The sequence below is a fragment of the Corvus moneduloides genome, chromosome 6 (assembly GCF_009650955.1).
Source record: "Corvus moneduloides isolate bCorMon1 chromosome 6, bCorMon1.pri, whole genome shotgun sequence".
NCBI lineage: Eukaryota > Metazoa > Chordata > Aves > Passeriformes > Corvidae > Corvus > Corvus moneduloides.
Window position 1 is genome coordinate 53,066,989 of NC_045481.1, and position 24,448 is coordinate 53,091,436.

General features: G+C 43.2%; 1 protein-coding gene and 1 non-coding gene across 4 annotated transcripts; both read right to left on the reverse strand.

Annotated features, from left to right (window-relative positions):
• Positions 1 to 13,063: 13,063 nt before the first annotated feature.
• Positions 13,064 to 24,338, reverse strand: EIF4G2 (eukaryotic translation initiation factor 4 gamma 2). Of its 3 annotated transcripts, none has more exons than XM_032112215.1 (22): positions 24,076 to 24,335; positions 22,457 to 22,567; positions 22,238 to 22,303; positions 21,696 to 21,821; positions 21,244 to 21,346; positions 20,429 to 20,560; positions 20,269 to 20,335; positions 20,033 to 20,184; positions 19,510 to 19,620; positions 18,876 to 18,959; positions 18,693 to 18,791; positions 18,366 to 18,507; positions 18,116 to 18,276; positions 17,566 to 17,679; positions 16,677 to 16,802; positions 16,338 to 16,442; positions 16,038 to 16,253; positions 15,495 to 15,753; positions 15,070 to 15,274; positions 14,420 to 14,631; positions 14,191 to 14,312; positions 13,064 to 13,889 (listed from the first exon to the last, which is right to left on the reverse strand). In XM_032112215.1, the coding sequence occupies exons 8-22, from the start codon at positions 20,114 to 20,116 to the stop codon at positions 13,824 to 13,826; spliced, it is 2,106 nt and encodes a 701-aa protein (XP_031968106.1). In that variant the 5' UTR covers positions 20,117 to 20,184; positions 20,269 to 20,335; positions 20,429 to 20,560; positions 21,244 to 21,346; positions 21,696 to 21,821; positions 22,238 to 22,303; positions 22,457 to 22,567; positions 24,076 to 24,335; the 3' UTR covers positions 13,064 to 13,823. The 3 variants fall into 3 exon arrangements, with proteins under 3 accessions (XP_031968106.1, XP_031968108.1, XP_031968107.1); XM_032112216.1 differs by having other exon boundaries at positions 13,496 to 13,889; positions 22,457 to 22,521; positions 24,076 to 24,321; XM_032112217.1 differs by lacking the exon at positions 17,566 to 17,679 and having other exon boundaries at positions 24,076 to 24,338.
• On the reverse strand, positions 17,362 to 17,526 carry LOC116446233. Its single transcript, XR_004241099.1, has one exon. It is a non-coding gene; the product is annotated as a small nucleolar RNA SNORD97 (small nucleolar RNA).
• Positions 24,339 to 24,448: the final 110 nt, after the last annotated feature.

Genomic DNA, 24,448 nt, shown 5'->3' on the forward strand with positions numbered 1-24,448 from the left:
GTTTGTTAATCCACCTACTCAATTTTCTCTTTCAGAAACTTTTCCAGGTCAATACTTGGTGGGAAGGAGTAGCTGTCACTGCTGAATGACAAAGCATCTGTATGTAAATTGATCATTCTCTTTGTAAATGTCCACTTCTGCTAATTTAACTCTGAAAACCACAGTACTCTATCCACATAGAAGCAAGGAATATATCTGGGAATGAGCTGCCAAGGAAGGGTTTGGACAAGGCAAGACCTATGGTAGGAACATGACAGCTAAAATTGTATCAGTTCTTTCTATAAGGAAGTGCCACTGCCTGGGAATAAGTTGCTTTCCACGTTAAACATTTCACTGCTTAGAGCAGTGTTTGTTGCAGCAAAGTTTTAAACTTATATTGGAGGTTAATTAATACTGTTGACATCTTCTATTAAGACTTGCAGGCTTTCTGGAAAAAGTTTGCTCCCTACTTTTTTCCTCCCTACTTTGTTTTGCAGTTTTTTTATTCCTACTATATAGTGCTGTGATGACCCCCTTGTTCAGTAGTGGTAGTTACTTTACAGTCAATAAATCTGGAGTTCAGAAGTTACCTGGAAGAATTCCTATAGCTGGAGCAGCAATCAGCAAGGATAAATTCAGTATTAATATGAGCAACAAAACAAGTTGGCAAAATGGATGTGAAAAAGGGTGTGTAACTGAATGCTCATTATTCTCATAGCTAGTAGTCCTTACTCCTAGTAATTGTATTTTGTTATTTATCTAAACACTAATTGCTCTACAGAAGAGGATTTGGAGACAGAATCAAAGGGAATACCAAAAACGGGAATACTTAGGAGAGAAATTCAAAGTCAGTGTGCTGAAAACGTGTAGTATTTCCATCCTGTCTGTGAATGTTGGTCCACATCTGCTCAAGCTTTGTACTTTTATACTAGAAATACTTGAAACTTCAGAATTTTCTAGTGTTGGCAGCTCCAGTAGAAGGTACAGCTGTGTAGTCACGCAGCTTGTAATATCTTTTTTACCTTTGGTTCATAACTATTGGAGAGATTAAGAATGCTCATCCTAACCATGTTGTTCTTTAAGTGCCTCTGGGTTGTTTTCCTTCTCTTTTTAATTCTTCCTTTGCCCTGAGGCCAAAGCTACTTTCTCTGCAATCTCCAGAGCATGGTACTGGTGAAGTATTTGGCCTGCAAACTGTGTCGTATTGGCACTCTTGATTGGGTTTACCTGTCTCTTTCAGCTCCATTTGAAAGGATCAGTGCTGAAGAGTCCCTATTGCTGCTTCTAAATATGTGTCATCCTTATCCTACATGTGTTTGTGTGTCTCCCTGTTTGGAGATGCCCCCAACATTGTTGTGGTGTTGCCTGAATTTCAGAAGTGCTGTTTGGCTCAATAGCACCTAAGACTTTCATGCCTTCCTACCCAGCCTTTTCTGATTAAGATACAAATACCCAGCTTTAGCTGAAGAAACAAGGTTTTAGGCACGTGTGAGTGAGTGTTAGTGGCAGTGACTTCAGGGGTGTTTTCAGTTGCCTTGGAAGGCTCCAAGCAAGGTTCTGTGTCTTTAAATGTTTTTGAACCCTTCAGAGTTCTTAGCACATGAATCTGTTCTCTTGCCTCTCTCATATGCAAATCCCATATGAGAATTGCAACAGCTTTAGTATTCTTGGACATATTGAGGAATATCTAAAACATTCTTGGACTCTTTCAGGAATACTGTGGGCCCACTCTGATTCTTAGGGCCTCCTGTCAAAGGTGCAGTTGAGTTGGTTGCACAGTCTGTCTTCAGTGACAGATAGGTCTCAGCCAGAATGTTCCTGACTGTATTTGCTAATTCAGAAGTGACTTTCTGATTTGGGACACACAGGCAGTAGTAGAGAGCCCATCTTTTCTGGCTGCTCATTCTATAGGACAGAGGAGGTTGCAATTTGAGAAGAATCTCATGCAATGCTGTATTCCCTCTGTCTGGTTCCGCAACTCCATTAGAGAAAACTGGTTTTGGAGTCTTCTCACCTTTGCACCTGAAGGTTCTGGCTGTACAGACACTGCTGAACCACAGACTCTTTTAGGCAGAGCTAATACTGATAAATACTGGTAAATACCAGTCTTGCTTTGAGCTGGTGACAGTTAACTACCAATTCTGAAGATGCCTCAGAGAACATGAAACATCTCTTCATCCATCTCCTCTCTAAAGACAGGTAACTGCTTTGTTCCAGCTTTCAGTAGAGTTTGAACTGCTCTAAACTGTCTGTATCTGTTATGCTGTGCTAAATTATTCCATTATATATGTTCTATTCTCATGGGAATCTGTCTAACCAAAAGGTAACATTCTTTTTTCTTGTGGGAAGCTGTCCCAGACCAGCTGGAGAGGAAGAATTATTGTCAGCAGCTATTTACTAATACTAAAAAGGAGAGAGGAATTAGGTCTTGTTTGGGTTTGCAGGAACGCAGCATGTTCACACACAAATTCAAGGTGATGATTTTAGTCAAAGTGTCCATACAGCCAATTTCATCTTCATGCAGCTGTTTTATGGTCTCCGCATCAGGGGAATTGGCGTGGACTGCAGGAGTCTGAACCCATAACTCTTGGAGTGTTCCTCGTTTCCTTCTGCAGTCTGGGCTGCTCAAGGTTTATCCCGGCAGTAGCCGAGTTCTGGCTATGAGGTAATTAGGAGGTGCCATATAAACAGAAGGTATTACTGGGAGGGGCAAGGAAGGAAAGAAAATCAATGATTTGTCAGATCAGTGCTTTGATAGATATTATTTATAGTCTTGATCCTTAATTACTTGGGTCTCTATATTTCTATCTTGCATCTTCTATGTTGGTTTTTTTGCTCTGCACTCGGTTATCTGTAATTAATGCCCCAAGAGACACTTGCCTTGCCCATGAGTGTTTCAATTTCTGTTGCCTTTAAACAGTGCAGGGAAAGGACATTTTATTCAGTGCGTATGGAAGAACTACTGATCTATCTAAATGTAAAAGTGGAGAGTGGAAACTGTAACAGTAAAATCAAGTGAAATATACATTAAAAAGATTAAAAATGTAACATAAAAACCACAAGGATCTGAAAGGATTTGTCCAGTCCAATCAGACTGTGCTGTGATCCTAGAAGACTCACCTCAGCTGGCTGCAGTGCAAGCTCTATGTAAGTGAGAGGGTGGTGGTATCTATAATATTTGCATAAAAATGGTTCTCAGTGGAAAAGAATTGCAACTTTTAAATTGTTCTGCATCCTGGCCTAAATTGCCTCCAAACAGCAGCAGTTCCCTTCAGCTGTACTTTTGCAGAATGTCCTGTTGCTGTATTCCAGCTGAAGTGATGTTGTATTTCTCAGGGTTTTCGTACATTTTTGCCATCAATGTTGCCTTTAGGAAATGTGTAAGAAAACATGGTATGCAAGGGAGTGTGTGAAGATGTGGGGTCCAGATTGTACATCAGGACTGCCTTTCATGTAGCACTGACACAAAGCTGCTTTGGGGCAGGATGATTTCTTACTGAGCTGGACCGAATTTTTGTCTGATCTGCAAGGTCTTTGGAGCATAAATTGTACCTTGATTAAAAAAATTACAAACATAGCTGCTTGATTAGTAATAGAACCACAGCCTCCTTCTCATCCTTCATAATAGGAAGTCTAGTGAAAAAGATCTGCATTTGCTTTTGAATGGTTTAATTTAAATAAAGAAGACTATAAACACATAATTTTGCTATTAGAAAGGTTGAAGTGCTGGCCAAGAGTATGACTTGCAAACAAATTAGGGCCAGAATTGTCTTACAGAATTAAACCTTTATTGCTAAAAGCTGACCATCCTTGTTGATCCCAACATTGAAGAGCTGGGTTTTGGCCAGGCATGCCTTGATTCAATTCCTGTCCAAATTAAACTGCTATGAAGCTGCTTCGCTTTCACTGAGTACTTTTTGTAGGCAATTAATCAATATCTCCTGGAGGGCTTCAGCAGAGGCTGTGGTTAAAGTTGCTCAATCACTGAGGTTGCCAAATAATCACATGCATTTGTTTTGTTTGGGAAAACTTCCTGTGATGATTTGTTTAAAAAACCCAAAACAACCGCAGCCCAATCACTGGGGGTGGCAGCGAGGGGTGAGTGAGGGATGCAGAACCAAAAAGCCACGAAAATCCCTCTCAAAATCCACATGTTATGTGGATTTTCTGGAAATGCTTCACTAGGCAAACCTGCAGGCTCACAGATATCCCAGTCAGAGAATCAGAGCTGCTTTAGGTGCACTGCAGTGATTGTATCTCCCTAGATTTATGGTCTTACCCTAATATTTAGCATCCTTCCTCCTGCCTTCCACTTGGGTGTAGTTTAATGCCCCGTTGTGATGGTTTTTGCTGTGAACTCCCAGGTCAACTGTCTCAACTGTTAATTGCTACAAATGCAGACATTGCTTCAGTTAGTAGTTAGGAAGATGCATTTCTGTGACCTCTTTTTAAGAATTAGTGAATCTAACATGACTAAAATGGGCCAGTGGTATAACTTTGGGCTACAGGAGAAAGGCTGCAGCAGAGCTGGTTATTCCATAGCCAGTAATTTCTTTTCCTGAAGCAGAAGTCCTTCTGATTTGCATCTCTCTGATGGAGATGGCCATTTGGATCAACACATGGAATATACTTTCTTGTGGATGCTCTAAGTGGCTCATGGGCCCAGAAAACAAAGTCAACTTAAAAATCAACAGTGTGAGCAGAATTCAGCTGAGAGCAGGGGCAGAGAAGGGCAGTGGAAGCCACATCCTGGCTGTGCTTCTTCCCTTCTCTGTGAACTGCTGTGCCTTGAGAGGCAATGGGTGCTGCTTTAGCCCCTGGTAGCAAATGTGCTAAATCCACACCTAATCTTGGGAATAATGGTTAGAAACTTTTTATTTGGTGATTTTTTTAATTTCTATTTTTTTACAAAGGCAGTCGGTAACATTAATCTGACAACTAAAATGCTGCTCTATAACTTCAGATTGAGCTGTGAATTTGAGAGATGTAAAAGGGACTGTTCTTGTCACTTCAGTTAAAGGAATTACAGCCATGATTAGTGTCAAGTGGAAAAGGATTATTTTGAAGGCGAGCTGGGACTGCACAGAATAATGGAGAGTTATCTTGGACAACAGTCATGTAGAACATGAAAAGGATAAGCTAAAAATCCAGCTGAGAGAATCAGGGGAGGAAAAATCTAAATTTAAAGCAGTTTCTTAAATAAAAGGTATCGATATATTAATAAATCTAGTGAATTTTGTCAGATTACAGGGCTTCTTTACCTACTGTCTGCTTCACAGGAGTTACTTTTGATTAATGCACTTGTCCCTGAGCAGCAGAGCATCAAGTTCTGTATTCAGTATTTCCACCTTCTTTGATCCTGATTCTTGTTTTACCTGCTGCTTTCTCTAAGCCTCACCTGCAAGAATGATGAGAACTAACACTCCTCAGTGTTTTGGGGGTTTTTTGTTTTGTTTTATTGTCTTTGGTTGGGTTGTTTTTTTTTGTTTGGCTGTTTGTTGTTTTAATTGTTCAGCCTTTGTGGCTGTAGTGAAAAGTCTGGATGTCTGAAGGGAAGTGCCTCAGGGATACAACACTGGAAAAGCAAGGAAAAACAAACCAGAATTTACTGTGTGTCAAGATTTCTAATTCAAACATTCTGGATTTAGGTTTTGGTGGACTCATCTCACATCCTTGAATGGTTAGGGTGGAAAATGAGGAGGGAGGTAGCCCATGTACAGGGTGATGTGTGGAGAAGCACGTGTGCATTTATTTTCCTTAGTGGTGGTTCTAAATTCCACAATAATTGTCTCCCCTGGGCTCAGAGAGAGCTGTCTCAGCAATTCAGGGCTGCAGCAGCTGAAGAGGCTGTAGGGAAGTGGGGCTGACACCCTTGAACAGGGCAAAGAAGAGAAGGTGAAGGAATGTGGGTTAGAGGTGCAGAAATGCAGTGTTTTGGAGAAACTCCCAAAGTCTCCAGAAGCAGAAAAATCAAGAAGGAAAAACAAAAAGACAAGATAAATATGTAAATTATGATTACCAAATTTATAAAATGAGCAGTTGAAAGGTGGTATTAATAAAATAATGATTTCAGAGACCTTGAGGGACATTATGCCCGAGATTTTCATTATGTATATTGCTAGTTTGGTTTTTTCCCATACAGATCTATGTATTTCCTGCATCAGATCCTACAGGTCACATATCTAAATTTGAAATTCTAATTAAATGGGTTGCTGTAAGTGCTGTGTAGAGAAAATTCCTGTGTTGACTTCCAAATTGCATCCATCTCATACTGTCATCAGAAAAAAAAAAAAAAAAAAGGGCTGGATCAATCACATTCTTAAATTTTCCTCTAGCAACAATGGCACATTTTATTTCAGTGTTTACAGGGCCAGGTGATTTAGGTGAATTTTATTTATCTTCAGACATCTCAAAATTAGCAGTCTAGACACCTTGTAGAGGTGGCCTGGCTTCCCCACGGGGCAAATGATCCCATCCCAAGGTAACTATGTGAGGAATGAGTCACTCTGAGGAACCTGTTCCTGTCTGTTGCCCCAGGAGTGCATGGATGTCTAGACACCCAGCATTTGGATAGTTAAGTAAGAGGAATCCCCCCCAGCACCACAGAAGCTCAGATGTTTTCTTTGTTATTCGCTTGAATTATTTTCCACTTTAGGTGTAATTTTCCCCTCTCCCTCCTCCCTAGACCAATCCAGTAGGATCAAGTTTACATGAACATTTATCACAGTGAGGAACTGAGAAGGAGATTACTGAGAAGAGGTATGAATACAGCTGGCATTCATCTACCAGTTCCCTTCTTAATTGTGCTTTTAGGAGATTTTTTGATTACATTTTAAGTTTTTTCCCCCAAATTGTACTTTAGATCTGCTATTTCAGCAAATGTCAACAGCAAGCTTTATTCAGAGTGTCAGCCAAACTAAGGCTTACTTTTTGTGGAGCCGTGAAAGTGCCTAGCAAACAGCATCTGGCAGCTGGGAGCTCCTGGAGGTGCTGGGTGAGTACACACAGACAGCAGAGTGTTTATGGTGTTGCAGTGCAGGGAGACTCTTCCTCTGTGGTGCACGTGCTGGGGTCCAGAAGGCTCAGCCTGAGCTGTTCCAGTGCCTGCACCACGTTCTGCAGGAATCCCATCCCCATCTTTCTATGGCTCTAGTGTCTAACTTAGCTGCTGGGTGTGTGTTTTACTGTACAGGCAATGGGTGTAGTACCAAGATTCAACTCAATCCATAGTGTCTTTTATGTTCCTTATTTAAAGATTAAATCCAAAGCTTATGTGATGTCAGAAATAACAGGATTACCTGGATTTATATTGTTTGATCCAAGGAGGTGCCTGTTTCTAAAGCAAGAGGGGAAGGAAGAGTTTGAATCAATGACATTTTCCCTTACAAACCAGTTTAAGTGTGTAGAATCTTTGAGATTATGTTAAATTATTCCTGAATTGTTCTTCAGTCCTTCATGAAGATTACTATGGAAGTTGCACTGGCAAGAATTCCACAAGAATTGCTGATAGAATAGCATGCTCTGTACTCATAACTGATGGCTTTTGTCAGAGCCATTCCAGCCCCTGGATTGCCACAATCAGTGCACTCTCACTGACTCCAGTGGGCCTCTGCAGGTTCCACCTGCTGCAGGTGTGTGCTGGGGTTTTACTGCATTATGGTCCCTACTTGCATGGGAAATCTACTGAGATATTTATCTAATTGAATTTGTGAAGGGCCTTTCATCACAGCTAAATACTTCATGGTCTTGCAAATTAAATTACAGCAATTGTATAGATGGAAAACTATGGGAAATTGGAGGTCACTGTGGACACATTCACTGGAGCAGGAAATGAAACTGCTGTGTTGATCAAGTGAGAAATCAGTTATGTACAGCCTAAAAGCAGTGCACCTACCCTGCCTCTCAGGGCTGTGTCATGTAGGGCCCCTTCCCCACAGCCTGGCTGGGGCTCTCTTGGCTTTAAAAATGTTCTTTGTCTGGAACTCAGAGAGCCCTGCCAGGGCTCTTTAAGGTTAACATGGCAGCTGAACCCCAGGCCAGTTCCTGGTTTGTTGTAAATATTGGGAAGGAGGATTAGGACTAATGCTTCTACTGTTACTCAGAAATATTAACACCTTAAAATAATCGAGTAACTGAATGGCATTTCTCCACGAGGAACAAAAGGAATAAAAATAAATGGGGATATACATAACATGTATGTGTGTATATATGTACCTATAGAAAAACCCAAGGCTTTAATCCTTCCCCTGCTTTACGCCTCTGGGAAGGAAGTGGGAAGGAAGTGGGAAGGAACACAAAGCTGGCCTGGTGCACATGCCTGGAGCCTTGTTTGTTACTCTGCTGTGGAGGCAGCTGTCCCTGAAATCTGAAAGAACATGCAATCATTTCTTTAAGGGTTAAACAAAATCCCTAAAGAAATGCAGATCAAGCCTTCACCTGTCTTTCAGTTTTAACTCTATGTACTTCCACTTCTCAAATTCCACTTTGTCCGACCAAAAAGAAAAGCATCCATTTTCTAACAGAACAAACTCTATAAACTCCTCCACACTTTATCAAACCAGTTCAAGATCCCTTTTCCTTTCACAAACTTAAGTGTTTTTGCATAGCTTCTTCGATAATAAAATTCTGGGAAGGCTTCACACATCAGATCCTTCAGGCACTTCTACTGCTAACATAAACAAAAACTAAATGCAAGACTGATGTTGTTCTAAACTGCAAAATATTTGAAGATAAAAATCCCCGCAGCTGGCTGCTTTCCTCACTCCAGCCATGTATCCATGCCAAGTGTAACTGTTGCCATGGCTGCTTCGTCAACTCATTAAAAATAACAGTTCACTGGTCTCCAGCTACCCTCCCTTGAAGGAAAGGGCTGTGGGCTCCCTAAATCAAACCCAGGCAAGCCTGTGTCCCTTTACAGCACCACTTAAAAGGCACATTATTCAAGGAACTCCTACCCCTAAAGGGTCTTAGTCCCTGACCATGAGAGGGAAAGGCCTGAACCTGTTTGAGAGAATTCTTGGTCTTTTAGAAGTGAAGCTTATTCGGGAATGCCAGGAGGGGGGTGGATCTAGGCAGATACAGTAACTGTTTTGTATCTTGCTGAAAAACAAATGCAGCTATTTCTGAAGTAACAGCAAGCCTTTTTTTGGGTATCTTGTGTTGGATGTAGAACCACCCTGCCATAAAAAAACCTCAAAGCCATACTGATAGAGTCTCCTCTAAATTACTGTTACACCCTGATGTCTGCAACTGTAGCTGTGCTGGGCAGCTTTTCCCTTTGCTGGTACCGAGCACAGCTCACAGTCCAGCTGCTGTTTCTATTCTGCTTTTGCAGATACAATGTATGGAGATACAATTGTTCCAGGCTAGAGCTGCGCCTGCAGGATCTTGGCCCCTGAACTTGCCTGCTGGGCAAGAGGACTTGCTGTGTGCTCTGGCCAACATCATTGGAGATGAACAATAATAAAGTTACAAGATATGGCAATTTATGTGAGGCGAGGGAAAAAGCCACCACCTTTGTGTGACACTTTGACCCACTCTGCCACTAGTCTCACACTCTTGTCACTTCCCATATTCATTCAAATCATTTTATGTAGGAGATGCACCAAGGCTAATTTATCAGCTTTCAAAGTATTGACCTCCTCCCAAATTTAGGGGAGTACTTATGACATGAGTGGTGCCACATGCCCCAAGCCCCAGCACACACAGCTCACCAGGACAAGGCTGGAGCTGAGCAGCAGTTGAGGCAAACACTGCAGCAACCACAGTTAATAAATGGAGGTTTCTCAGGTACCTGTAAGCACAAGCTCACCACCCTTCATGGTAATGCACCACCTCCCTGGGAATTCATTTTTGAGAATAAGCATGAATTAGCAATGGCCTTTTTTTAATCAGTCTCTGCAACTGCTTGCCTGGATTGCAACATAAGCCATGATAATTCATGGTTCAGGCTGTGCTCTGAATTTCTACAGTTCAGGAGTGTGCTAAAATGATCAAATTGTTTGGATTTACTGCTCTGGGGAAAAAGCACTCCAAGTCCAAATAGCATTCAGAGGGAAGCTTCCATCTGCTAAAAAAGCAGGTTAGATAAGTCACTCTCAAAAATTTTGTTCTGGACCCAGCCTCCTCCTTTTCCCACACACCATAAAGCTTCTTCCTGCACTCACTGTTCCTCAAGAAACAGAACTGCACAGGAGTTATGAAGATGTTTTGAGTTTTTGGAACTGATCAGGTGATTTGGAACATCCCTCCCAGGAGGAGGGGCTGAAGTTGGGGTTGTTGAGCCTATGTAAGGCTCTTCTACAAGAGAACTGAAGAGGGACTTCTGACGAGGGCAGGTACTGACAGGACAAGGGGGAATGGCTTCCAACTGAGCTTGGGTGAGATAAAAGGAAGAAATTCTTTACTATGAAGGTGGCAGACACCAAACAGGTTGCCCAGAGAACCTGTGGCTGCTCCATCCCTGGAAGTGTTCAAGGCCAGGCTCAAAGAAACTTAGAGCAAGCTGGTCTCTTGGGAGGTGTCCCTGCCCATCACTGGGCAGTTGGAAGTAGATGACCTTTTCCAGGATTTGTGATCAGGACACAGCCCTGGAATTCTCAGATTTCATACCTAAGCACCACTGCAGCTTGGAGAGGAGCTGGTGCCCTACTGCTCTCATCAGTGACAAGGCAGCAGCTGTCCAACTGCGGCACGCTCTAGGAGCAGGCAAGAATCCACCATGACAGGTCCTTTTCAAAAACCAACCCACACCTGAGAGGGGGAGGGCTCCGGAATAGGAACTGTAACTGGTAAGAATTGTGTGTAATATGCTGTTTCTTCCAATGCTCCTGGCAGTATACCTAATATTTAACAAAATTAGAATTAATAAAAGCCATTCTCATTTATCAGTTAGAGTGGTTTAATTTTGACTGTGACTTTACTATGTAGAATTGAGCACTCTGTTTACATTTGAAGTACAATGCCACTCATAGTCAACAGAAACACAGAAGTGAGACCAACCCAACAGCCATCCCCTGTTCCAGATTAGCCACAAGCTCTGCAATTGAGCACTTAATAACCTCAGCAGCAGTTAAAGATCATGAAGATGCTACCACTTCTCCTCATCAATGGAGAGACCACTTTGATGCGCACATAGCAGTAAAGCACCATTTTCATACCAGTTTGAAGAACCCAGGCCTGTTCACACTGCACAAGGTTTTTCCCAATTCCACATTTTAGTGGCATTTTCTACTGTTCATGTCCTGTTCTCCATTTTTAGTCGTTCTTTCTATAGCTTTCTCTACCAAACACAGTGGTTAGTCAGAAACAAGCCAAGCAGCAAAGCCTCCATGCACAGGTATGTAAGGCTGTGGTAAGGACATGTTAGACTGGGCAATACAAGGCTTAGTGACTCTGTTCAAGGAGCCCACAGCTGCCAGCTCAGCCTTCTCCAAAATGTGGCAGAAAAGCTTAGCTGCAGGTTCTGCATCTATTTTTAAGTTTCGAATGGGAATTTTTACTTGCACATCCTTCTACCTGGTCCTCTCACCTCTGGTATAAACTGAGTTGGAAACCACTGTCGTTCCTGAGGTGTGGGTGCTCCCCATGTTCCCTCTGCAGTGCATGGGAGCAAAGTGCAGCACGTGCTTCACGTACAGATTACCAGATACACAAGAAGTAGCATTATAGCACCCCACACCACTAAACCAACCAGCAGTAACAGGAAAGTTTAAGGATAAACTAACAAACTGGGAGAAACACAACACTATTAGTGAAACAATGGTAAGTTCCACTTCACAGCACCTTATTGCACTCAAAAATGCAATTCTGGAACAGAACTTTGAATTAATTGGGATTAAATGAACCCTCTAACTGTACTCGTATTCCTCCATCCTGTTGAGTATTGAAGTGCAGAACCTTAAGGACTATAGCAGCCATGCACCTGAGCCTGCACATGGAGTGAGGAGTGAACTCTGCTCCCCTGTAGTTCTAGCGGTGATATCTCTCTCCACATGTTGCAGCTCCATCACACACAGCCAGCTCTCAACTTCGAGCCACTTAATGGCAGTGGGAGCATTCCTGTCTCTTTCTGGACCCCACACCAGTATCCTGCTCTCCCTCACACTGCTGAATACACCCCATTTCTGAAATGCAGAGATGGAGCTATGGAATTTTGCCAGCAATTCCAGTTAAATACCCTTGATGCCACTTGGCTTGTAGAGCGCAGTACTTGGATTTCCTGAGCTCCACACTGTACAGAAGTTCCCAATGCATTTGCAGAACTCCCTGACAGACAATGGCTCACACTCAGGAGGGCAGAGCTGTGACTGGAGTTAGGGAGCCCTTCAAAGAAAACTATGACCCACTTTTCCAGCAGCAGCATTACAAGATGCTCCATGCCAACTCCAACTACTCCTTTCCTCAAAGCAAGCCTTGTTATCAGCTCTAGTCCTTTTCCTGGGCTCCACTTCTTCACCTCCTGTGGTGCATAAATTTATAGGCTACAGCACTAACATCACTGGCAAACAAAGCTCCAGTCCAGGAGCCACTACCCTTTTTGCCATTACAAATGCATCACCTTTCAACAGGTTAAGTCTTGAGTATCAACGAGGACAAAAAAACTCACTGGGGACAAGGTTCTAGCAAGTAAGGTATTTTGAGTATTTAATAGATGACATTTCAAGCCTGTACAATGCAACATCATTCAACTCTTTTGTAGGGATTTTTTTTGCCAATTTGATTTGAGAAACAGGCAGCTAACAGACAGTGCCACTTGATTCAGAAACATGCATGTGGCCTGGGGGAAGCTCAAAGCATTACCAAGTCAAAAGCACATACTCACTGATAAAGCATACATTGGACCACAAGGCAAACCCCTACCGCTTCTTCAGCAGAATTCCATCATTTTCCTCCTGTCACAACACATCTGTAGTGTCTAATCTTGTCTGTGACCTTATTTAGAATCCATCTGCATATCCAGACAAGGAGTGTAAAAATAATTTCAGGATGGTTGCAACCTAAGGCAACTCCCACTGATGTTTCCTTTCTTAAGTGAAGAAGTCACCAGCCAAAGCTTTTCTACTGGGAGACATTCAGAAACAAGTCAAGTATCACAATGTTTATTGATAGATACAAGTATATAAAATCAGGGCATGAACATGTCTTGATAAATTAAGTAGACTTAATTTCAGTACTATAAGAGGGACCAATTCAAATTTCTCACCATGTCATGTTTCACACCCACAAAAACCTCTTCCAAAGGGCATTAAACCATCTCTTCAGCCGATCAGTTTTTGTGCAAGTAAACTGTTCCTTTTAAAAAAAAAAGACTTGTGCACTTGCCCAGGCTCAAGGATATTAAAACCTAGCACATAAAGCCCATTACTAGAGGTAGAAATACAGGCAAATATACTATTACGGCAACAACCATCGATTACAGTTAAGGATTCTCTGTAACAACCAAATGGATAATCAAATATTGCAACAACTCAAGTATTACACTGAGCAAAGTGCATTTCTACAGTATTCAGTGTTGCTATTCAGTTTTCTAACTTAAAAACAGCCTATGATAAATGGCAGCAAAGACCCTTGCAACAGACTGCTTCTGCTCGAGAACTTATGATGTAATTATTGCATGCTGCTAATACACTGTTATCTAAACATTAAAGATACTCTAAAATATTTTTATTGTAGACTATTAAGACATACTACAAAAACCTTTTGCAGAGAATATCCTACTGACATACTTCTGCTTTAAATATTGTGAAACATTACAGCGGAATGAATTTTCGCAGTGGTTAGGTCAAATGCAGTTACATCATAGCAACAGTATGTTTGCACAATTTAAGGCTTTGGCTGGTTCTTTAGTCAGCTTCTTCTTCAGATTCTTCTTCTTCAGCAGTTTCCAGCCAGGTTAACCACTGGTTTACCTGCAGTTACACAAAACTGGTTTAAGGGACCAGGAATTGTTTCCCCATTAGGTACCTCTGCAGAACCTTCATCTTCCCCCCCCCCAACTCATTTTAAAGAACCTTTCAGCCACACTTGCACTACACATAGGCCTCCAGTAAACAGGCAAGATTTAGTTCGCCTTGCTTTGAACTCCTTCCTAGTGAAACATTCCAAGAAGTTTCTAGGTATTTATAAGTCTTAGACACTTTGAAAATCTTCTCAAACACTCCAGTGCAGCAGAAATAACAAAAAACAGGTCTCTAGTGTTAGCACACTTGCCTGGAATAAAGCTTTGCCTTTCCCTGGAAACTCTTGAGTAATGTCTTCTTTCCATGCCAAGAAGGCTTCTTCTTCAATAATCTCCATGTCATAGAAATGAACAAAGAAGCGCAGTAACATGCCTATCAAAGCAAATTTAAGCTTGGTTAGCTTTGTAACTTTCTCAACAGCTTACCAGACTAAGAAATGCAGTGACAAGCCAATTCAAGTAAGACCTCAATGCACTTACCTTTTGGAAAATTATTGTTGTAGCAGTGCACCTGGAGTGCATATAAAGCACTCACTTGCAGATCAACGTGGTCATGGAGGAACTTCTGCATCACTGGCTTGAAGGAAAGAAGCAGCTGTTTTTCCTGCTCGAGCTGCTCTTTAGATGGAGCAGATGAAGAATCTGATTCGTCACTGGGTGGGTTTACTTCACTAGAAATATACTGCAAGAAACTGGACAACAGAAAAGCCAAGCTAAGTTCTGTAAACTAAGAGATCAAGCACTTTACACTTCAAATTCAGATAGCCATCACTACCAATATCCTCCTGCTTGCACCTGCAGTCAGGAGCATGCACAAGGATTTGTACTGTGGTTGACAGCACACCACAGAAATTCTTGTTTTGCCTATTATAGCTCTGCGTTTTAGAGAAACGCATGGGTCTAGACTTTTTCCCAAACAAAACACTACTTCACACTGATGCAAGTCTGGAGACTTGCTTTTCTTCTCAAATACAACAGGATTTTAACAGAGAAGGTTCACTCAGAAAAATGTCTCCCCCTGTACTGTATCTCAGATTCCTGTAGAGCTACATTTCAGCCTTTATGGAGTAAGTGCCTTACTGGTAGCTTAACCAAACAAGTACCTAAAATAAATCAAAACAGCATCTCACCTGGTCATCAATATATTCACAAATCCCTTATCTACATGAAGCTTGGGTGAAATGTTATCTTTAATCCACTTATAGATGGCTTGAGGGGATGGATCTGATTTTATTTGCTTTAGCAGTTCCTTCTCCAGTTTCAGAAGTGGGAACAAGAAGCTAAGCCCCTTCCCTTCCAAGATCTCCAGCATGCGATCCTTGTTCTGGTCAATTTCTGACAAGGAAATGAAGACACATGTAAGTGCTTGTGCTCCTCAACAGCTGTAAGTGATGTTCATGGCTCCAGCCATCCCTTAAGAAACACTATTTCCTAACAAAAATGACAGCTGATTCCACCCAGGTAACCCTGCACGTTATTTCACTCTGGCATCAACTAGAACAACATTTTGTTTACTCTAAGATAGGTGACAGAAGAGCTCTGTGGCAACTCTTACCTGGTAACATTTTCTGCATATTCACTTTGCTTTGTTGGAACAATTCTGTTAGCCATTCACGGTCTTGTAACTTAGCTAACTGCTGAAGGCAGAGCAGGAAGAGAGGGAAGTGGGTGCCGCTTTCCAGTGGTTGAGCCAGTTCGGAAATGCTCACCAGGTCTGAAATAATGGCACGGGCTGCAAACTGTGCTAAGTAGGATTTCACCAATGGGATATCCACCTCCAGTTTGGGACACTGGTCCAATACATTCAGGAATGCCTAAGGAACAGTACACACACACGCTGAAATTCTCCAGTAATTTTGTTCCTGTGCAACATAATACTCGTAGTACATTTTCTGTATTCAGCTGCAAAGTGGTTCCAATTCCCCAAATACTACATTCCTTCCTTCTATTGCTTCTTACGCCCCTCACAGGTTCATATACTATTTTTACCTCCTCAGATCAACAGGACTTAAAAAATACTTGCACACTGCCCTTACAAGCAGCTACACCCCATGAAGAGCCAAGAAACAAGGAGTGCAAGATTATCAGACCACAGTACCTGCATGAAGTTGTCACTAGTGGCTATTCCCTCCTGCTTGAGCAAGCTGATCAAAGTACTTGCTTTCTCTTTGTCCTCATCTGATCTATCTAGGGACTGAAGGATTACTTTGCTCAGCATCTCAGGAATGAAGTGTTTCGGAGCTCTCATTTCTCTCACAGTATTGACAGCATCATTAGCATTTCCATTGTTCAGATACTCAGTCACAACAGCCTCCTAGAGAGGAAAGAAGTAGAGCTAAGAGTTCTTTTTGAAGAGCACATCCAAAGCTGTAACACTCACTACTGCACACTAACTTACAGTTTGTTTAAGCAGCTCTTCCTTAGAAGGAGGTGGTTTCTTGGTGGTCTTTGCAGGCTTCTCTTGTATAAGTGGTGGATTTGTTTTAAGACCAAGTTGAGGCGGCTGAAAAAAGAGACCAGAATTTGTTTCTTTGCAGCACATCTACCTTTGCTTATATCAACTTTAACCGTACTACACATACAAAAGCAGATGAAACTCTGTTTTCACACATTCTTTTCCCAAATACTGCTCTGTACAATCAAAGACTTCTCTCTCCCCTCCCACAACAGAAATTAAGTTTTCCAAGCACAAACAGGTAAGTATAGCCAACAATATACAGGAATTTTTTGTACTTACCTGTCCCAAAGGCGGTGTCTGAGTGCGTGGTGGTTGAGCACTGGGAGGAATCATAGTTATCTGGGGCTGAAGCTTTGGCACTTGGTTTTTATTCATTAAGAAAGACTGAGCAGGTCTCAGGCTAATCTGTAAACAGTAAGTCAGAAAAAACTCAAACTGTTTCAAGTATTCTGACCAACAATACACAGCCATGGACTCTCTCCAACTGATCTCACTGAAGCGTGACTCCATTTCTACAATACTTAAATACAGATTAAGCCACACGTGTTCTGAAATTCCCCCAAAAGCAAATTACTGGCATTTAGTTCAATTGGTATAAAAACCTGGAAATGCTCCTTTTAGATGCAGTATGTTAGAGACCCAAGAAGATAATTAGCATGTTTGCTGATATATTTTACAGCCAAGATAAAACTCTACCAAATTGCTCAGAAATCAAGGATACAAGTCTGGTTAACACTCAAAATCACAATGCAATTTACTCTGCATTTGAAATTTTGCGTATTAGCCAGTTCTAAACAAAAGAGAACAAACAAAAAAATTAACCTGGTCCAGCACTTCAGGGTTTCTAAAGTTCAGGATTTTCTGAAGTTTTAATTAAATGTATTATTATCAATAGGATGCATGGGAACTGATGTCAGAGTAGTGCTCTTGGAAGTGTGTGGGAAGGAAGGGACACCCCAAAAAATTGCCCTCATATCTCAGTCTTGCTCATAGGACGCTGGATACCCTATAGAAAGTGAGGGGGGTAAAAGGTGAAAGAGGAAGGGACAAAGAAGGAGGAGGAGGAGGAGGAGAAAGAGTTCCAGCATTAGTCCTCATAATAACGCGTCTTGCTATAATCATTGGGCAATATTTAGAATAGGCTGTAAGTAATGTACAGGTCATGTACCTCATCTGCATTAAGCTGTCCTTTCTTAGAAAACCGAGGTGGCATATCCTTCGACTGTCCTTGTTGCTGGGATAAGAGTCCCTGATTCTGGGTATGGTAGAGTTGGCTTTGCCCCTATTTCAGAAAGGGAGATATAGAGAAAGAAGTGCAGATGATGGAGTGGCGTACATCATATGGGGTAAAGTAGTACCAGAGGGACCAGAGGAACAAAGATTCTATTTGCCAGGAAGGGAGAAAGAAGGAGCAGGGGTGGTGGGAGAATAGCATCTATCCCTAAAAACAGGGCTATCTTTTAAATAAAACACACCGTTCTGACCCACCAAAGCCACATGCACCTTTTCCTTGCAGTTAAAAAAAACCAAAAAGTGTACTTCTTGCATCTTTTGTACAATTTAAAAAGTGGTTTAGAATTTTTGTATCACCTGAGCATCAGTTACCAGAATCAAATCTGATTAGGTCTTTCAACATAAGCAGTCTACAATCCGTAACATACGCATCTCAGGAAGAGCTTCTAAACAAGCTGAAGTCATCATGTGAACATCTTCCTTACCTGACTTTTCAGAAAAGATTTGCCTAGGTCTCCAAACTGGGATTGAGCAGAAGGCATGAGGTGACCCCCATGGCCATTGAAGAGTTGGTTTGAACGATGGCGTCCCATGGTGGGTGAAAATCTATCCTGAATAACTCCTGGACCAGTACCAATTCCACTACCTGGATTAGCAAGGAGACAAATGACAGCTTTAGTTCTTGTTCAGCACAGCAAAGTTACAGCCATCCCATCACCCCTGTGGTGTCTATACCTGGCATTTGTCCAAACATATCAGCAAGCCCTCCGAGTGGGTCCCTGTCAAGTTTCATCCTGGGTGGCATAAAGGGTCCCTCCAGAAAGAAGTCGCTTCTCATCCCTTGAGACATAGGAGCAGGAATAAAAACTCCCAGATCCTTTAAAACAGGAATTATCATTTTGGTCAGCTTCAAGTAACAGTCCCTGAGAAAGCCAAGCTTTTAGCCCCCAACTACTGAAGTCCACCTGGTTTTAACCCTTAACACAACCATCACACTGTGTGAAAACTACTCCCAAGTGCACAGCACCAAGCCGGGCTCTGGACCTTGGATGCAACACTTACTTTTACTGCATCTTGACGGATTTGATTGATAGTCTTTGGTCCATTGTCAAGAAAAGCTTTGCGAGGAACCCAGTTGTGTTCTCTCAACTCCACAGTATCCTTGGATGAGAACAGGATATTAGGAAAGCATTCAAGACAATTTTGCAAGAAGAAAGCAGAAGGGAAACTGTTTTATGATCATACCTGCAGCAGGAAACGAATCCTTGCTGGCAATTCCTTACTTGACATCAAGGAGCGCATACGGGCAAAGTACTGATCCATTAAGGACTGGGGGAATGAAAGTTACAAGTTAGGGTAATTCTGTCAGTGCCTTGAGTGTTTTTACTCAAGACATCCGAATGAAACAATACAACAAGCTGCCCTTTCCTGCCATCTCATCTCCTTGATGACAGAATTAAAGATGTAATGCATTAAGACATTTTAGTCAGAGAAGCAACACAGCCCAAATTCTCATTTATTTTAAGCTTAACGTTCCAAACTCCCCATCTCTCAAATCACCTAGCTGTGCTAAGAATAGTTCCTCTCAGCACATCTTTTCAAACAGCCTGTAGGGAAACAGCAGTCTCACTTTTGTGACTGCCTGATGACTCTTAACTACATCCTGGGAGAAGTGTAAAACTTTCAAAGATTGGCTCCTTTTTCTAGTGGAAGAATTGGTGTAGGAGCCATACCTGGCACTCTTTTCTCTGATAAAAAACCCAAAAAACTCCAACCTCTGTTTTGTACTTTTCAATACTGAATACAGAAGGTTCAGGCCATCAGAAGTCTCAGCCACATAGTTTAATTAGGTTAATGACTGCACTGGATAGGCACATACCTTGGCTTTCGCATGATCTAATCTAGGTCCCACTGTCCTCATTATCTGACAGAGGCACTCCAAATCCTCCCCCATATCCTTGAGTTGAACTCTCTTCTTCTTTTCCAAAAGCTGAAATATTAAAGGGGAAATTTAGGATTTAAAAATTTTATACAAGACGATTTATAAAAAGCAACAAACTTTGTACACTGACAAATACAAACACATTGTTTTGTTCTGAAGGCAAATGGACTTAAAAATTAAGTTTTAAGTACTGCCAATTCTTAAGAGTGTGTACTTTCAAGCACCTAGAGCACACTTTTATCTAGGCCAAACTACATTTTCCCTTGGAGACAATTCCTATGGCTTTGAACAAAGCTGATTTTACTTCTTAATCATGCAAAACATTAACAGTAGAGGATAAGTAATGGTCAGGAAATATTTTTTGGGGCATTTTATGCTCCCAAAGCAGCACCAACATTTGCACTTTTTTTGGTTTTAAGTTTTGTTTTGCTCCTAGTCCCCACCCAATCTAAATACTCACTGTTTTGATGCACTTATGAAGGATAGATTCATGAATAAGATCAAGCTTGCCAAGTTCTCCAATGAATTTGATGTTCCCCAGCATCTTGATCTTGGCAATGGCTCTCTGTTCCTCCTCCTCAGGGAGGAGGGGACCATCATGCTTATCATAGACTGGAAAACAAAGAAGCCTGTTTTACATGGCTGTGGGAAAAGATGACAAATAGATTCTGCATTTAAAGTGGTTTTAGAACTTACTATCAACATTTCTGGTTCGGTTTTCAAATTCATCTTGAAGTTTAGATATTAGGAGGCGTCTGAATGTCTATGGAAAGAGAACAAAGAAAACAATTCAGCTAATCAGGTCAGCTACACATGCAAGCAAAATTTACCACTCCAGATTGAGAGATGTACTCACTGTGCTTTGCTTCTGTCCTGGATGACTCTCTGCTGATGGGCCATCAAAGTTGGGTGCATCTTCTGCCAGTCGCAGACATAGTTGAGCGTACAGCGAGCTATACTTGGGCTCTTCAAGGGCTTTGTCTACGATCTGCAGAGATTCACATTGAGTAAGGCAGCAGTAGGGTGCAAACGTTACCAGGAAAGTGAGTTGCAAGACACAGAATGGATTATTACTATTCTCATCTAAAACATCCCATTTTCTGCTAAATCAAATACAGAAATAGTGTGATCCAGCACCAGTCTTAATGCTGAAGCAAAGGACAAAAGCTATTGCATGTTACTGAAGAGCCTCTGTAATCCTTGGCCAACAAAACCCAAGTTTATCATCACAACACTAAAGTTAGTATCACCAATCTGATCTCAGATTAAAAAAAAGTGATGTAACAGTTACATCAGTGTCCCAAGAGGTCACCAGTGGTAGCCTTTCCAAAACCATGAGGCTTGGTCCTCAGGAAAAGAAGGGGCAAGTGGGGGGTGCAAGAAAATAAGACCACTAATTAGCATCTTAGATTATTAAAAAAATAAATCATAGGATCCCCAGTCACATTTAGTGATCATGGAGATTTCTAAATGACAAAGTTCAAGCATTAAACCTACTTCTTCCCCAGGAGATCCTTTTTCATACAGAAAGCACAGGTGGGAGGTGGTGTTGGATAATCCAAATACACAAAAGCATTACCCATGCTACTTCTGTATCCCATCAAAACCAACCAACTCCTTGCTTTTTAGCATGCAAGACAATTGTAGTTAAAAGAAATGCAGCAAGCTTACCAGCAGTATGACCCCTTTTAGGATGAGCTTAGATTCTACACCCACATTGAGGAGCTCAAGGCATAGCTTGTCAAACTTCTCAGGAGTAAGCTTATTTAGTATGCTAAAGAGGAACAAAAACCAAAACCACAATATAAAGATATTGTAAGCACACTACAAGTCACTTTAGACTCAACTTATCTTTACTTTTTAAGTCTATTAAAAACTGCAAGTGTAATTTTCCATTTAACTGGGTTTTTTGAAATCTTCAGAATGTGGAATATCATTAATCTGCTTACAGGAATTACCTTAAGCATTTGCTGCTGCTAGATTATCAGGTTGGCTCCTTGCTAAAGGACACACCTCCCCCAAACTCAAGACCCACATCTCCCTTTTCACCAGCCCATTTCTTAGGTACACATTGCTAATGAAAAGAGTAAGGAAAGAAGTCAGTAATTTTATGAAGAACTTACCCTCTTACTTTCCTGAAGATTGCATCATGTCGTTCTTTGTCGTTTGCGGAGTCGTCATCTCGTCTAGTGCTTCGTGAAGGAATCCATTTCTGAGCGTTTTGCCCTGGGGTTTTCCCCAGGAACTCGCTGAAAAATTTTGAAGAATATGGTTGTTCAACCAGAAACAAGCGATTTAAGGAACTGCCCTTTTAACCTTTCAGTGCTGCCTTACTCAGACCAATTCTACTCCTTCCTTTGTTAAGAGTGCACAATTGCCCCTTTTAACACTGGTGCACAGGAAAGTACTCACCCAACAACAACAATCCCAGGCACCCAAAGAAACCCTCTACACATTTTAAGTTAAATACATCAACAAGCCCATGCACCACCTATCACCCATGAGGTACACTTTACAGAGCACAGACTGGAAAACATTTAAAGGTCTTTAACTCAGTAGGTACTCATTGTACAACTTAAAAGCTACCCTATTTTCAGTTCTGCATTCACCATCAAGCATGTTCTGACTTTGAAATCATGCAAACTCAAAGAGTGAGATGACACACCTGTTGCTGGCAGTCTTGGGATAGTGCTGAGGTGCACCCCTACCACCTCCTCCGCCTGAAGAAGCACTGTTAAAAACAACCATGGAACCCTGGTAAGTTCAAACACTCGATGCCTTCAAGTATCTCGGTTTTAGTATAAATATTACACAAACTAAAGTCCTCGCCAGAGGAGATTTTCCATTGCTAACTGCTCATTAAACAAACAATAGGCACTGGTACCTGAAACGAGAAGCACCCCCTTCTGCAATCGCACTCTCCACTTTGGCGGCTTGACAACGAAGAATCTTCAAAAGAATAAAATTAAATTGACGGGGTAGGGAAAAACAAAACCTAGAAAGACAAACCAAGCATTCATATTACAGTTGTTTTACTATCAGCCACAGCGTCTTATTTTAAAAAGTACAAATGTTTGTTCGAGAATAAGAACCCTCCAACACTGAACTTTTTATGAAGTAAGAAAACTTTCATTCATGCAATACTTGGGACAGTCGCAGAAAGGCCGATTTTATAATCGTAGCCATTTTTTCCAGAGGGGATATGGGGAAAGAGGTAAAGTAATCACGGACTGAGCAAAACCCTCAAGTTTACCCAAAAAGCCAGGAGTACTTGCACAGAAGAAGGAAAGTACTTTTTTCTGATTATACAGGACAATGAGTCCTTTATTGATGTGACTTAGAAACCATGACTTATAATAGCACGACAAAGCAGCCGAATTCTGAAGCGAAAAGCATCAGACAACAAAACGCACACTTAATGTACTAAAAGGCGCGTATTCTCCGTCCAAATGGCGTACTAAGCTACCCCAATAATGAAAAAAGGCGCCGTCCACCCACCACCTCAACTTTCAGCTTGCAGAAAGAACCTCACTGCACTGCTCACGTAGCAGAAAGGCGATCACGGGGACAGAAACGCCTGGGGGAGGGAGCGTCCCGGATGGGCTCGGAGCCCTCCCAGAGCCGAGCGCGGCGAGCGTCCCCCGTCCGCCCGGCGCGGGCACGAGGAGCGGGGACAACATGGCGGCGGCGGCGAACAAAAGGCTCGGCCGCGGAGGGCGCCCCCCGCAGGCTCCGCGCGGCGCCGCCGCCCCCCCCCGCCCCGCCCGGCGGGCGCCGCCCGCTGCCCGCACCCACCCGGCTCTTTGTTCTCCGTCAGGGCGCCGGGCGGGACCCGCTCCTCCGCACCACGGCGGAGCGCCGGCCACCCCGCGCCGCCCGGGGAGGCGTGAGGGGGAAGCTGGCGGTATCGTCCCGCACCGCGGCGCCCGAGCCCCCGAACAGGAAACGTGGGCGAGGCTGCTGCCGGCTGACGCGGCGCCTCGGCGCCCGCTCTCCCTCCCGCGAGGGGAAGGCAATGAACAATATAATAAAAAAATATTTTAAAATCTTCTCGTCACCTCCCCACCAGCAATAAGCGGATGCTCAGACCGCTACGTGTACCGCGGCTACTCCCTCCAAGGGAAACCTGGGGCACAGTGCGGGCGCCCGCACACCGCGGCCAGACCACCATACTGCAGCCCCTAAACGTATCGCCCGTACGGACCGGCACTGCCCGATCCCATCTCCCTCGCTCTAACCCGTAAGGCTGCCGCTCAGCCTCCCCTCCGCGCCCGGCGGGGGCCGCCAAGCTCCTCCAGCCCTTCGCTCAGCAGCGGCGGGGCTCGCAAAGCCGGCAGCTGGAGCAGCCGCCGGCCCGGGCCGCCATTTTGTGCGGGAGCAACAGACAAGCAGCCGACAAGAAAATGGCGGCCACTCCGGGCAGCCGCCATTTTAAGCTGCAGCTACAACAGTACCCGCTCACTCCCAGACCCGCGCTTCTCCCGCCACTCCCGTATTTCTCACCTTCCCTAAGGCCTTGTCAGCTTCCCCGGGTCCCGGCGGCTACCAAGGGCAGGGGAAAAGGCAAGAGAAGGGGGGGGGAGGGGAAGGGAGCCGGGGACCGGGGCTGGGGAGGGGAAGGGGGAGCGCGCGGGACAGGGCGAGTCTCCGAGTCACCACAGCAGCAGCAGCACCGGCCCGACGCCTCCCCCCGCCACCTCCATAGAGCGCCGACCACCGCCGCCGCGTCTCGGGCGCTCCCCGGCAGCCCCACTAACTTTATCACCCTTCACGCAACCTACCCCACCTCCCGCCGGCACCCACCAATCGCTGCCGAGCGCTCCACCCGCCCTGCCAATCACAGCCGAGGAAAGGGGCGGTGCCAGAACCGGGGTGG